Source organism: Myotis nattereri (genome assembly GCF_964212035.1).
Source record: "Myotis nattereri genome assembly, chromosome: 1".
Classification (NCBI taxonomy): Eukaryota; Metazoa; Chordata; class Mammalia; order Chiroptera; family Vespertilionidae; genus Myotis; species Myotis nattereri.
Window position 1 is genome coordinate 29,450,076 of NC_138075.1, and position 15,646 is coordinate 29,465,721.

The 15,646-nt window shown below is 36.2% G+C and overlaps 1 protein-coding gene across 9 annotated transcripts in view; it reads right to left on the minus strand.

Annotated features, from left to right (window-relative positions):
- GPHN (gephyrin) overlaps positions 1-15,646 on the minus strand; it is a 435,000-nt gene that overhangs the window by 8,158 nt on the left and 411,196 nt on the right. For all 9 annotated transcript variants that reach the window (XM_081088057.1, XM_081088055.1, XM_081088059.1 and 6 more), the window contains 3 exons: positions 8,868-8,955; positions 4,459-4,532; positions 144-208 (listed from right to left, as the gene is read on the minus strand). In XM_081088057.1, the coding sequence (XP_080944183.1) occupies positions 144-208; positions 4,459-4,532; positions 8,868-8,955 (227 nt within the window). The remainder of the gene's footprint in view (positions 1-143; positions 209-4,458; positions 4,533-8,867; positions 8,956-15,646) is intronic.

Genomic DNA, 15,646 nt, shown 5'->3' on the forward strand with positions numbered 1-15,646 from the left:
TAAAGCTGGGACTTGAGCCCAGGTCATTTAGATTCCAAATCAAGTACTCTGATAGGGGACTGGTCACTTGGGATTCAAAATCATTTTTGGTCATTTTTTTTTTTTTCAGAAAAGGCAAAATAAACTGTTTCAATTATTCTTACCTGGTAGTGCAAAAATTATTTTTCTTACACCATCAATATCCAAAGTTGCAAATGTTGTTGGCAGGCTAGAGAAAAAAAGAAGATTATTAGTTCTGTAAAGTAGTATAACAGGTAAATTCAGTACTCCAGTTTTCTTGTTACGTGGTTCTTCTAATAGAAAGCTTGTTCTATAAAAATACTTCTCTGTTGATTCTTTAAATCTTTCTATCCTGATGTGTTTTAAGAGCATGTAAATTAATTTGTTTTTAGCATCTACTATTTCCAAGTAACCAAACTCCTTGGTTTTCTGTAGCTTACTTTTCTCCCTTCCTGCCAGTGTCATAGAAGAGTATCCCAAGTCCTGGAGTTTCTCCACCCACCTAGCTAATAATGTCTATACTATTGTTGCTGGTGATTCATAACAATCATTCTTATTATCAGAAGGTTATCTCATAATACATGCCTATCAGATAACTGCCTATTGCTCAAAAGGAGTATTTCTCAACCCTTTAAAACTGTACTCAGCACTAAACATAAGAACTTCCCTCCTATGAAAGGCGTGTTTTGAAATGTCAAAATAAATAAAAAAAAAAAAGACTAGAATATAATTAAAGCAATAATAATATTAAAAATTCCCATATTATACTTTCTCAAGTTTCTGACATGAATCTTTACCATGAGGGGTATGGAGAGGGGTAAGTGTGAGTGGCATGGAGAAGGTGGGAAGTTAAGAATAGTAATTTTTTTCTATTGCCTATCCTTTACATAGAATTTCAGCTATAATTTTTATTGTATTAATGAAACTTGAGTGATGTAGAATCCTTAGGGAGTGATGAAGTTTCCTAATAAGTTTGAAAAATTACCTTTTTAAGCACCTAAATTTGTTTTATTTTTACTGTTTTTGCAGGTTGAGCTTTCAAAAATGGGTCATAATATTTTTTGATGATTTACAGCCATTATTATTAACGTATTCTACTCTTCTATAATACAGTGATTTTGGGTCACAAGGGTATTTTGTGTTCTTTTCACTTATAAACCATAGATGTGAGAGAGAAACATTGGTTGCCTCCCATATGCACCCCGACCAGGTATCAAACCCACAACCCTAGGTATGTGCCCTGACCAGGAATCAAACCTGCAACTTTTTTTGGTGTATGGGACAATGCTCTAACCAGCCGAGCCACTGGCCACGGCATCCGTTTTTTGTTTTTTTTTAACTAGTGTTTTTCTGTGGCTTCCCTTAATGTTAGACTGTCATCATCTCGACCCTTAAAGCTTGCTTAGGTTTGTGAACCAGAAAGTAGTAATAGTTATATTGTTGGAATGATAATAACAATAATAAAAGTTACTATTTTTAAAAAGTTCTATTAACTACATCTATTATTTCATTTAATTTTCACAGTAATCTCATGAGGTGATAATTATCGTCCCATTTTATAAATGAGGAAACTGAGAGATTAACAATGCCCCAAATCACTCAGCTACTAAGTAGGGAAGCAAAGATTTGAACCAAGCTTTGTCTAACTGTATGACTCATAACTTGATGAGGCTCTGTATATAGGGTATGCTGTATATAGACTTCATAACATCTATTTTAGACTACTCTGAGGGCTTTTTTTTTTGCTTACTTTTTGATTCTTTGATGTAGTTTAGAAAGATGAGATTAGACTGTCATATTGATTTATGGATAGGTTATTTGGCAATGATTGTTACTGTATGATGAAAATAATTTCTAAGATGCATTCTCGAAAACAGCTATGTTCACTGTAGATGACTCATAAAAATTGTGATTGGTAGATCTGGTTGATAATAATACAAATGCTTTTTTTTTTAGTATCTCTGTGTTTAAAATGAAAGAGGTTAGTTACATTCTAAATGCACTGTATGTGGGAAGAGCAAGACTAAAGTGTTCTGAGGTTTTATATTTGTTCTTGTACTATTAGGCAGCAATTATCTTTAAAATCTTACCTTTAGACAAGTGTAAAATTCTGGCCAAGTAAAGGAAGCTCATTTAAAATTCTAAACCACTTTACTATAGCAAACTAACATGCATAATAAGAGTGAGGAGGGAGTGCATAATACCTTCCATCTACTATACTTAAAGCCAATTCAAATCATCTTGCATGTTGCAGACAGGTACTATGATTTATCTAAAGGCACTAATTTAAAAAAGATTCCATTACAACAAAACATTTAGTTGTCATGCATTGCTGTCATGAGTGTCCTAGACTGTGAAGTCTTTTTAAGCTCTGGGAAACCATTTCCTTGGAACTCAACACTTACTGTTCAATTCCCCTCCTGAGCTGAGAATGTAACAGAACAATGAGTGAAGTCACAGGGGTTATGACTTTAAGGGAACTGGTGAAGTCCCAAAGTTGAAGTAAGTGGTAAATAAAAGACTGAAAATAAAAAGAGTGCTAAAATTATATATCACAGGTGCTGAGATTAATTTAAACATATATTACACAAATAATTGTCTTCCAGCGGTGAGGGCAAGTAATGCCAGCTTTTTCTCACTGCAAAGGAAATAACTGATTTAATTTTTGGGGTTAGTGAGAAGAAGCACACTGACATACTTTTGAGATGTCCTCTGCTTTCTAATCAAATTTGTATGGCCCATAGGGAAAGGAAAAGAAAAAGCCTGTGCACCCACACCATAGCAACATTTGCTTAAGATAAAATATTCCTAATAAGAATGATCCAAATCTAACAATTTCAATAATAAAAGAACCTTGTCAGTAGCAGCCATATTGGCGTAACTACAGAATTACAATGCTGAGAATTTTAAGTTCTAGCAAGTTGTGAAGAAAACTTTAGGGATAATCTTAATTTCATACTTAAATGGCAAAATCATGGAGGCAAAGCCTGATCGCTATCTTAGCTGACATGAGGACCCATTAAATCAGGGAGATTACAAGGGTTAGGGACACTTAAAAAAGGCTTCTGGAATATGGTAATAGTTCCCACAGCTCCTAACTGTAAGTCTCACCTCTACTCTCTCTTGGGGTTCACACGAGCACCCATCAGAGTATAATTCTGAACTACAGCATTATTGTTATTGTCCCTGATGGCATGGAGGTGGTGCTGGAATGCTCACCCACACACTGAGCCTTTGAATAGGGAACCAAAGGTTTACAGAGGAGCAGGGGTCTGAATAGGTAAACAACTGCTTGAAGACATGGCCACACATATTTCATCAACACCAATGTTTGATATTCTTTAAAGATTTACAATTGATTACAGAGCTTCCATCAGTCCTTCCTTAGGGAGTTATTAGTTTTTAGGATATGTGCAAGATCTTAGTATTTAGTTATTTTTTTTTTCCTCCTAGGATGTAGTAAGAAGCAATATAAAATACTACTTATTAAGTATTCTTACAAAGGAAAAAAAGTTGAATCTTCATCTAATCAAGCCACTAGACCTAACTTCCAGTCTACAGAATATCCTGGAGAGAGTGTAACAAATTAAATACCACCACAAACACAATCAGCCCAATCCATTTGTTTAGGACAAATGATTCATTCAGTTTCCTCAACAAGTCAATGGCATGACAAAAAAGGAGGGGACAGTAAATGTTCTTTAACAGCCAAATACAATGAGTGCACTGACTTGAATCCTAATGCAAACAAAACAATTATAAGAAGGCATTATTTTTCTTAACACATAGGAGAATTCTGAATATGATCAGGGTATTAGGTGTTAAGGTATTCTTATTTATTTTGTTAGGTGAGGCAATACCACTGTGATTACTTACATAAGAGGATACTGCTGCTGTTGTTATTATTTGAGATATATATATATATATATATATATATATATATATATATATATATATAAATGACATGTCTAGAATTTGTTTTAATATAATCTAGCCCTTTGTCCCCCCAACAAAGTGTGGAATGGGCTGATGAAGCAATTATGAAAAAATGTTGATAGTTACAGAAGCTAGGCGATGGGTTCATGGGGGCTTCACTGTACTTCCTACTTATGTGTATGTTTGAGAATTTTCATATTGAAATGTTTTTAAAGAGAGAAAAAGAATCAGTATGGAGAGAAATAGAAAAAGAGAAAGCAGGAACTAGACATGGGAATTAAAGGGAAAAAGGTTTGGTAACTTGCTTTGTTTTTTTATAATAAACTCAGTGATTCATAAGGAAGATGAATACCCATTTCAGATAGGAGCTGCACTTGTGCAAAGAATTCTATTACTATAATATTTCTTCTATTAAAATAGGTAATCCATCATAGACTATATAAGAAGAAAGCATTTAAAGCTTTGTTAGTTAAAGCAAGCCAAACCAAGCCCATATATGAGATAACAAGATTATTTTCATACCCTGGCTTCATAAACACCCTGCCGAAATGGATCTGAGCATGAAGGTCAATGTCCAGCACCTGCTTGAGATAGTCCTGCAAATACGAAAAAGAATCGCTTTATTTTCAGACATTTGAATACCAGACTTTCAAGATGAAGATAAAATGAATTTATAAGATTAAAATAAAAAAACACCTTATTTTAGTGAAGTTGACTGTGTAAGACAAATATTCATTCCTCAGTCAGTCATTCATTCAATAAATATCTATTGAGCACTTGTTATATGCTAAGTACCAATCTAGGTACAGTCTTGAACAAAAGAGATAATGCTTTTTATATTTATATTTATTTATTATATGTTTTTTTTTTATTGATTTCAGAGAGAGGAAGGGAGAGGGAGAGAGGGATAGAAACATTAATGATGAGAGAGAATCATCCATTGCCTGCTCCCTGCATGTCCCCCACTGGGGATCGAGCCTGCAACATGGGCATGTGCCCTGACTGGAAATAGAACTGCGACCTCCTGGTTCATGGGTTGATGCTCAACCACTAAGCCACACCAGCTGGACTTTATATATATTTTAAACCTTTCAAGGTATTATTATTTTATACAATCAACACTCATTTACATTTACCTACATATTAACCCCTTCCTTTTTCCTTTTTGCTTTTCAGTCCTTTCTGCATTTCCATGCTTCCATAATCTTTCTGCCTAAAAAACTTGCTTTAGTATAGGTCTGCTCAGTTTTTGTTTGACTAAAAATATCCTTATCTTAATTTTTGAAGGAAATTTTTGCTGAATACACAGTTCCACAGAGGCAGTTATTTTCTTTTAGCATTTTATAAATGCCATTCCAGTGTTTCTGAGTATCATCGTTTCCGGTTAAATCATTTCTGTTTTACTGTTGGTTCTTTGAAGGAAATATGTCCTTTGGTAAGATTTTCTCTTTTTCCTGGCTTTCAGTAGTTTTGCTATAATTATTTAAGGATGGTTTCTTCCTATTTATACTGATTGAGATTAGCAGAGCTCCTTGAATTTCTGACTTGATATCTTTTATTGATTTGGGAAAACTCTTTGCCAATACTTCTTACATATTGCTATTGCTTACTCTTTCTCCTTTCCTTCTGGACTCCTATTACATATATGTTAGACCTTTCACCATATCCCATATGTCTTTTATGCCTTTTTTCATCCCTTTTCTAAAATTTTCATTTAATTCTTATGAGTAGATTCTAGTTTTCTAGTAAAATTCTTCATTTTGTCATTCCTCTCCCTTCCTCTCTGAAATCAATAAATATATTTAAAAAAAGAAAAAATTCAATACTGTATCCCAACAGAGAATTTTACTTATCTTCTATTCTGATATTATTGATTACAGCATCAAATGATGCACAGCCATTAAGTATCTGCTATCTATGGAGTTTCTGTTTTACTCTGATGCTTGCAGTAGGCTCGGCTATAAGCTACAGTCAATAGTTTGTGTCTGCAACAAAGACAGATTCAGAATACTAGGGAGGAATGTCAGAGAAACTTTGAAATACTGACACTTCAAAGAATAGTCTTGGGTACAGGCTTAGATAGAGCTTGGGTAACTTATACAGTACCAGTGAACTGAGTCAGGAATCCCAGGACTCTTTAGAATGGAAGCGGATGGTTTCATGAAAGCAGACTGCTAACCCAAGATCTAGCAGAGCAAGAATGATATAGGGCTGAATAAAATGATAAGGAAAAATTTTACTGTGTTTATTTGTTCAGAATATTGTTGATTACTTTTAATATTCTATTGCTGTTTGACTCTAAATTTGCAACAAATTCAAGAAGGCCTATATTTAATAGTCTTGTTGCTAAATAATTAGGGTAACCCTGTGAGACCACCCTTTTTTTGTGTGATCAAAACTATCTGTGATTATTTTGATCAGATGAGGTAACGGAGACATTATTAGGAAAACTTAAGAGACTGTTAAATAGGCAATAAAATAAAATAAATAAAATTACTGGGTATCCAGGTTAAGTATATTCTTCTTGGTTATCTGCACCATTCATTGTTTTTGAATTATTTTACAATCTTGAAGGTTGTAGAATATTTATAGTAATTCATATAATTCTTTAGTTTTCAGGACAAAAAGCAGATTCTGTTTATCTGAAACTTTCAATTTTTATAAAAATAAAAACTCTTGAAAAAGTCTGTATGAAGCAGGGGGAGGTAGCAGTGAGGAGAGATTTTATCTGAAAGAGTCATTTTTCATTGGCTCCTTTATAAAGAAAACTAATAAGCCTTACTATATTGGCTCTGTTTAATTGTGAGGGTATCCCTAGGATAAATGACATCTTTGTTAGTTATAAACTTGTTGCCTCTTCAGAAGTATTAGGAAAGACAAATTTTAGGTCTGACAAGTAATTATTGTCCTACAATTAAGTTCATTAATAACCAAGATAAGTTATACATGACACACTCCCTGGGAATACAAATTTAATATTTAAGTACTCAACTTCAGGATTGCTCTTGTGATACTCGGAACACCACAGGCAGTTTGATGATAATAAAAACAGACATTATAGGTCTACTATAATGCAGACTTTAGCCCTAGCCTTTGTGATCTCAGGAGGTCTGCAGTAATTTGCTATACCGAGGACTGAAGACTGCTAGGAGACTTGAAAGAAGACTAACCCAGCAAACTGTCTGCTATAAGGAGAATACCTACCTACATTTTAATAGCTTTGCTCTTGGATGTCATTTGCGATGGTAGTCTTGGACTGAGATCCCCTCTTTTTCTTCATTGGCTTTAGCATCTGAATTGCTATTCTTAAACATTCTAAAACAGGGGTGGGCAAACTTTTTGACTCGAGGGCCACATTGGGTTCTTAAACTGGACTCAGAAGAAGGAGCTGCGGCCATGTTTCCCGACGTTGCCATGTTAACACTGCTGCTGGTGAAGGAGCGGAGGGGAGAGCAAGAGAACCCTCCGCTCTTTCGGCTTCGCGGGCCGGATAGAATAGCCGAACGGGCCGGATCCGGCCTGCGGGCCGTAGTTTGCCCACGGCTGCTCTAAAACTAAAGTTGGGAATGAAAGCAGGCATTCTTTGTTCAGGCTACTGTATTCTGACATTTGTTCTCAGAGCCTATAGAATTCACTGTCCAAAGAGTCAGGTTAAGGATTAAGGCAGCTTTATAGCTAGTGAGTGCAGGGACCAAGAACAATCATATACATAAGGTCTTGCTAAAAAAAAATCAAGCTCTTGGAAAATATGATTTTAGCAAAAGTTGCTATTATGACAATATTTTTATAATTTTCAGTTCAGTCATTAATATGAGATTTAAAAAAAACATGGAAAGGGATTATACATTTGCAAATTATTTTGTGATCTGAAATGTTATTGTGCCAAACGTAAGATTGGTTATCGTAGTAAAGAATATTTCACTTTTATAACATTATTCAATGGACCCAATAATAATCATGGACCAACACATTTCATTTAGACATATATATAAATTTAATGATACTGAGATATTCAAATTGTAATTTTATAGCGGTAAGCATATACCATATGCAAATATACTTAGTCTTATAAAATCCAACATATATCTATATATATATATTTATATCCATGCTTGTATTTTATTTTCATCATTATTATGATTATGACTATTTTTCAAGTGGGGCAAAGGAATACCTAATCTTCTCTTTTTATCTTGTGGGCAACCAGGTTTGAAATATGAGGGAGGGAGGTGGCAAGGTCATCTGTAATTTAAATTTAGGTAGAAGGAAGGATCTTGGAGTTTTAACTTAGAAGTAAATATCTACACTAATAAAAGAGAAACATACAAATTGGTCATCACTCCGCTATGCCCACCAGCCAATCAGAGCAACTATGCAAACCAACCCAACAAAGATGGCGGTTAATTTGCATACACAGACACAGAGCGAAGACTGAAGACAGTGCAGAAGGAAGCTAAGTGCTGCAGAAGGGAGCGAAGCTGTGGAGAAGCAAGGGGGGGCGGCAGACATGGGAGGGAAGCAAGCGGGGCGGCGGAGACAGGAGGGAAGCATGCGGGGTGGCGGAGACGGGAGGGAAGCAAGTGGGGTGGCCGCAGGAAGCCCTATTCTTGCAGGAATCTTCCTGCAACAGGCCACTAGTTACATATAAAAGAAGTCCTAATGTACTAAGGTTGATTGAGCAAAAAGCTAGAAATCTCCAGGGGGAGATCAAAACCATAATGCAAATTGTGGGATTTTCAATGCTGCTTCTGAGGTAAGCTCTCTGACCTAGACAGCAATCCTTTCTGTATGCCCAGAAATTTCTGAAGCCCCATGGATTTTTAGCTTTGTGGGGGTCTCGTTATACCCCAGAGCACTACCAGAGCACAGTTAATCAACTGCATGCAAAGATATTATAGTGGATAAATTTCCATGGTCCCCATTTTTCATACCTTTTCCCCCATGGACACACCCCCTGATGTGATGATGACATCAGCACGACTGATACCCTCATTCAAGGCATTGAGTAAGTCATCTGGGCTGGAAAAAACAAAGACAAACACATTAATGCACAAGGAAAAGGTTTTAGACATAGTGCCCACTTTAAACTAAACCATGTTATTCACTGAGTAGGCGTTAACCTGAGCACAGCACTATATTCTGTACAAAGTAGGAATTGAAGGGTCTCTGCCCGACAGGAGCATAACTCTTATTATGGAGAAAGAATTATGAGCAGAACTAGTGGCTACTGGTACTTTCACAGGGTTTTCTTCTTTTTTCTCTAACAGGATAACATAATAAGGGGAAATGATGAGGTATTTGTGTATGCCAAATAGTGATGATTGAACAATAATTTGTACTTTAAAATTTTGAGATATCTTCTCACCATTGCCACAAAGGGGATGTAAGATAAAGCCTCCAATGTCAGTGGTCAGCAAACTGCGGCTCGCGAGTCACATGTGGCTCTTTGGCCCCTTGAGTGTGGCTCTTCCACAAAATACTGACTTCTGCGCATGGGCCACGAAGTTTCAATCACACTGTACATGCACGCCCACACGTGGTATTTTGTGGAAGAGACACACTCAAGGAGCCAAAGAGCCGCATGTGGCTCATGAGCCGCAGTTTGCCGACCACTGGCCTAGGTATATATGAGTAGCATCCCTTCTCTCAAAGAGCAGCAGATCTTAAAGAGATATTATGATATCATTTAATTCTGCCTTCAGTAACAATCACAGTTTTAATTAGATTTGGACGATGATTAATCATTTATTTAAAAATAAATCAAATACCAGTATTAACCTTAATTTACTAACACCTTATATCCATTTTCATTTAAATTAAGTACCTATCCATTGTTCTCTTAGAGTGCCAAATATTATATGAAAGTATTCTATAAGAGAGTTGTTTTAGTATTAAATGCTAAAAATTTAAATACTAGGTGACAGAAAATAGAACGGTTAATTGAAGGCCTAAGTGTCACAAGGTCTAGAATCCAATTTTGTCTCTATTGTTGAGATGATTGAAAAATTAATATCATTTTGGGGTCTCATTATTCTTTTTTTTTTTAAATATATTTTATTGATTTTTTACAGAGAGGAAGAGAGAGAGATAGAGAGTTAGAAACATCGATGAGAGAGAAACATCGATAAGCTGCCTCCTGCACATCTCCCACCGGGGATGTGCCCGCAACCCAGGCACATGCCCTCGACCGGAATCGAACCCAGGACCCTTGAGTCCGCAGGCTGACGCTCTATCCACTGAGCCAAACCGGTTTCGGCGGGGTCTCATTATTCTTATTTGCAATATGAGAACATTTAGACTAGATCCTTTCTGTCTCTAACATTCACTGACATAAAGCACTTAAAGCTAATCGGGATCCATTTAGCTTCAAGGTATCATTTTTAAGCTGACCTGGAAGTCTCCCTAAAAATTACCCACACTGCCCTATCCTGAAAGGCTGGGAAAGCCCAAACTTTTACAACAAAATGTCCAGGGAGCACAAAGGCTTTTTCCCCCTCCTACTTTAACAGAAGAGTGGCAGCTTGCCACTGGAGCTTTGCCAATTCAGGAGTTGTGACTTCCGTGCCTTTTACCACTTGTGGTCCTCTTTTCTACTACAACTCCATTCCCATCAGGCCCTCAGTATTGTAGCAGCTTCCTGAGGGCTGAGGGCAAACAGATCTCTCAGTAGATAAGGAAAATACCAGCAATTTTAGAACTAGCAATGGGATGTGGAAGAGTAAGCATACTATTTAGGATAGCTAGCGCATTGTGAAATAAAACTACTCCAGGAAATATATAATTTTAACAGTAACAAACAATTAAAGCACTAATGGAGATTGACTTACAACATTAAAGATTTACTGAGTTCTAGGCAAGGTTGAATATATTTATATATATAAATGTCCTGGTAAAATTGTGTAATTTCAAGAATAAAGAGAAAATCTTACAAGCTGTCAGACAGTAAGATTTGATTTACTAAAAAGAGAATATTGGCTTTGGATTTCTTACCTACAATACCAAAAATTATAAAACAGAAAATTAACATCAACATATTCTGAGAAAAAAGGCTTGCCGCTACCAAATCGTATATCCAGTCAGACAGCATTCACCCATCAGGATAGAAGAATGATATTTGTGAAAATGCAAAAATTCAGATAATAAATTAATAAGTAATGTTCTGAAAAAATAAATCAGATCAGAAATCTCAAGATAGGGCAAGGAAAGAGGAAATGCTAGTGAGCCACACACATATTTATAGAACCATACAGCTAAATCTAATATACAATGATCATATAAACTGAGGAATTATAATATATGTACTATATGTGGATTTCCCTAGAAATTAGAGAGATATACTACAAAAGAAAACTTAATAGCCTATAATTAAGAACATGGTTGCAGCAATACTGCCTAAAAGTTGATGGGGTCGGAGGAGATTGGGGAAGTATTCTAAAGGTCTCACTGGTGTAGGGGGTGCATAGAAGAAATGGGGATGTCTTATAGGAGGGATACATTTAGCATCCTTTAAAAATATAATAGTGGAGAAATATATATTTGATTATGAATATTAGAAATTGGAAGGAAATCATGAGGGGGATAGTGAAGAAATAATAAAGCTGAATAAATAGTAAACATAAAGTTTAAGATAAATATAAACAGAAAAGAAAGAAAAACACCAAGGGATGTTTTTATAGCAAACTTCATGGTATGGTAAAGCAAAATAAACTTTATGCCAGGATCAGGGTTACAGTAACTTAAGGCAGATGCAAGATTGAGGGTTTTTTCTCTTTAGCTCAAATCCCATTTGAATGTTATTTACAAGAGATACACTTGAAGATGAAAGACTGAAAGTAAGGGTAGGGCAAAAAGATACCAGGAGGCAAATGTAAATAAGCAAAAAAGTAGGAGTGGTATATTAATGTCAAAGTGGAATTTCAAGTAAAAGAACTAAAAAGAATAAAGAGAAGCAACAATTTGGAAAAAGTAAAATTTATGAAGATGACACAATCCTATCTAATAAAGAGGGAATATGCTAACTGACTGCCTGCCCTCAAAGATGGCAGTGCCCACAGCCAATAAGGAGGGAATATGCTAATTGACTGCCACACTCTCAAAGATGGCGGCGCCCATAACCACAAGATGGCGGTGCCCAGTACCTCTGCCATGCTGGGCGGCAGGCGCACAACAAGGCCTGCCTTCTGAGACCACCAGTCCCCTCACCCCCCAGGTGCCTAGGGCCGCCCAAGGCTCAGGTAACCAGGGCCAGCTGAGGCTCAGGTAACCAGGGCCGCCCAAGGCTTGCACTGCCGGCAACAGCAGCAGCAGGGGTGTGATGGGGCATCGCCTTCCCCTGATCGCTGGGTCGCCTCCCACCCCTGAGGGCTCCTGGACTATGAGAGGGGGCAGGCTGGGCTGAGGGACCCCCCTTCCAGTGCATGAATTTTCATGCACCGGGCCTCTAGTAATATATGACTGCCTCACAAGACAGGGTCTCATTTACCTAGGCTCCTTGATTGCCTCTCCAAATCTCTACTCATTGTAGGAACTCAAAAAATGAACTGAACAAACCCTGGCCTCTATGCCATCTCTCCACAGTAGATTTGGGAATGAATAGTGTACAATTATTATAACTGTAATAATATTATGGGCAATAATATTGTCTGTGGATGGAAGAGAAGATACTATTTAATATTTATATAGACATAAATAGTACTTTCTTTGAAAGCTTGTCATATATAATAGGGAGTCAATTTATTTGGTATTGCTCCAGAGGGCAGAATTAGGACTAATGGATGGAAGAAACAGGGATAAAGACTGGCTCAGTGAAATGGAAAAAATCCTTATAATAAGAGCTATCCAACAATAAAATGTGCTACCTCATGAGGCAAATAAGATCTTTCTCACTAAAAGCATCAAACGAAAACCAGATGGCTAGTTAGGAATTTTCTCTAACACCTCCAATAGTGAAAGATTTGACTAGCTAACATCAGACATTCCTTTCAATTCTAACATACTGTGATTATATGGAAATAATGAAATTTATATAAATACAGCAACTATTTTCTCTTCATACTAGTACATAGACTGGAGCATAGAGGGCAAAATGGACTAGAGTATTGCAATACAATAATCATCTTGTATATTATACTTTTCTCCCTTTCACTTTTTGAACATCGAGAACATCTATTTGACTTGCATTAAAAAAAAAAACAACAGCATTTTTTCTTTGCAAAGCTCTAACATTCACCTTCAATCTGGGATATGGTTACTGATAATAACAACAGTCTCCCTAGAATTCTAACTTAATCAGATGTCAAAGAAGCTTAAACTTAAAAGAAAGGCAGATAAAAGAGAAAGTAGAAGTATAACTCAAATCTATCAGAGAATGAATGTGGCTTTCTCAAAACATTATGTATGAATCATTCTCTGTGAAGGAATATATCAATGATATCTTTGCAGTAGGCTTTGGAGACTCACTTTTAGTTCAGGCTTTTTTCCTTTTTAAAATTTGTATCTGCTTTAAATTACCACAATCCTGATTCTGGCATAGTTTTCTTTTCTTTACCATGAAGTCTACTATAAAATTCAAAACCAAGATAGAGTTTTTACCCACGTTTAGATTTTATGGATTTCAGACAGAGCATTCAGAATGCAAATGCACTTTTATTTTAAAATATTTAATATAAACACACAGATGGACAACAGCTGCTAATTAGTTTCCTGTTTCATCTGTTATACCAACTGTGAGCTATATCATTTTAAGATGAGTGAAGAGACAGTGGGAGAGTTAGAAAAAATTCTGAGATTGGAAATTAAGGAATAATAGCAGTTTATTATACCAAGATAACAACAAAAAATAGTTCAGGACATATACTAATTTCTTTAGGGGTCAAGGATAAATTCCTTAAAACAAATATTTTTTGGTGTCTACTTCACGTATGAAATCAAGCTGCATACTCCATATTGCCATCAGTTAGTCTTTCTCCAGTCCCACTGGGTATTTAGGCACCATGGAGTCATATAAAGAGAGAAGGAAGCATGGTCTCTACCTTAAGTTTACAAGCTAGTACAGAAAACATGGCAAAATTTAGGAAAATGAGTGAAATTAGCAATGAAATTAATGTCACTGACTGAATTCAAATATGTTAATTAACACTACAGTAAAATGCATATAAGGAGATATTATATAAATATTGAGTGGAACATAATGATTAAATCTGGTATGGAATAATTAGGAAAAGATTTTTGGAAGATATTACTTTAATGGGGGTCAGTAAGAAATTCTATAAGTACATTAAAAACTGGAGGTTATTCTTAGAAGAATCAATAACATCAACTCTCAAGGATTAAGAAAGTCAACTGTAATAGCCACTAAAAAAGTGTGTCACCGAGAGTGGGAAGAATCTTTTTGGTTAACCAATAGAAAATCAGGGACCTCTGCTGATAAATGGTCAGGAAAGGAATCTATTATGTTGAAGTGAAAATGAATACCTTGCATTTTGAACAGAAAAGGGAAGTAGGCAGTTTATAAAGATGACAAGAACCAATTAAGTTCAGACAAAATTCCCCTGTTAATTAGAAATTTCCACTTTTAGAACATTGGGAAAGCTATAGCAAGTTAGCATATGTTTTATTCACAAATTGGAAGGTGTAAGGCACTGGGCTTTGCCCAAATAATCACTGTACTGTTAAGTCTATCTTGATAATTCCTGCTACATGTGCCAGTTTTATAAAAATTCAATTTGCTCTCTCAGTGCTTTTTACCCTTCTGTTCATGCTTTAACGTGAAGAGGTAGCTTCACAAATTGGCAGCAGCAGGAACAGGCAATTCAAATCCAAAACACCATCTAGGTCAGAGCCAAGCAAGCCCAGCATGACTAGAGTGGGGCAAGCTTCTGTGATGGCAATGTTCCAGAGTGGGGAACCCTTTTCTTAATATGGGAATTTCTCAGCCCTTTAAGCCTTGAAAGGCTAGAAGGTTCAAGTCAACGGTTTGGAAGCTATATTACCAAGCTGCTTTTAGCTGAGGTAGAAATATAAACAGCTCAGTAAATCAGTTTTAGGAATAATATAAATTCAATTAATGGCAAAGTTTATTTTAAAAGGTTTCCCCAGCTCTGGTAGGGTGGCTTAGTTGGTTGGACTGTTGTCCATAAACCAAAATGTTTCAGGTTCAATTCCCAGTTAGGGCACATATCTGGGTTGTGTGTGCAATCCCCGGGTGAGGTGTGTATGGGAGGCAACCAATCTCGATATTTTTCTCTCACATCGATGTTTCTCTCCCTCTGCCTCTGTCTCTCCCTCTCTCCCTGTCCTTTCTTCCCTTCCTTCTCTCTCTAAAATAAAAACATATCCTTGGGTTAAGATTAAAAAAAAAAAAAGAGATTTCCCCAAGTGGATTCTGTGTATTTGGATTATGATTACTGTTATATTTAAGAAGGAAATGTCTAAGATCATCTACTTAAGTCTGAGGGAATAGCTCCCCAACTTTTTAAAATTAGAAGCTTTTAAAATCCATTTGGAATTATGCCCACACCCCCATCTTACTTTTTTTCTTCTTCAGAAATATAAAATGAATCACTCTAGGTATAAAGCTTAACATTGTACCTTTTATGAGGATGTGTCTTAGTCACCAATGCAATTATGCTGTCAGTGCCATACTTTCTGGTCTGCTCCTATGGCTAAGGCTTTTGGACTCACTTTAAGGGACCCTGTAAGATTCTTCTGG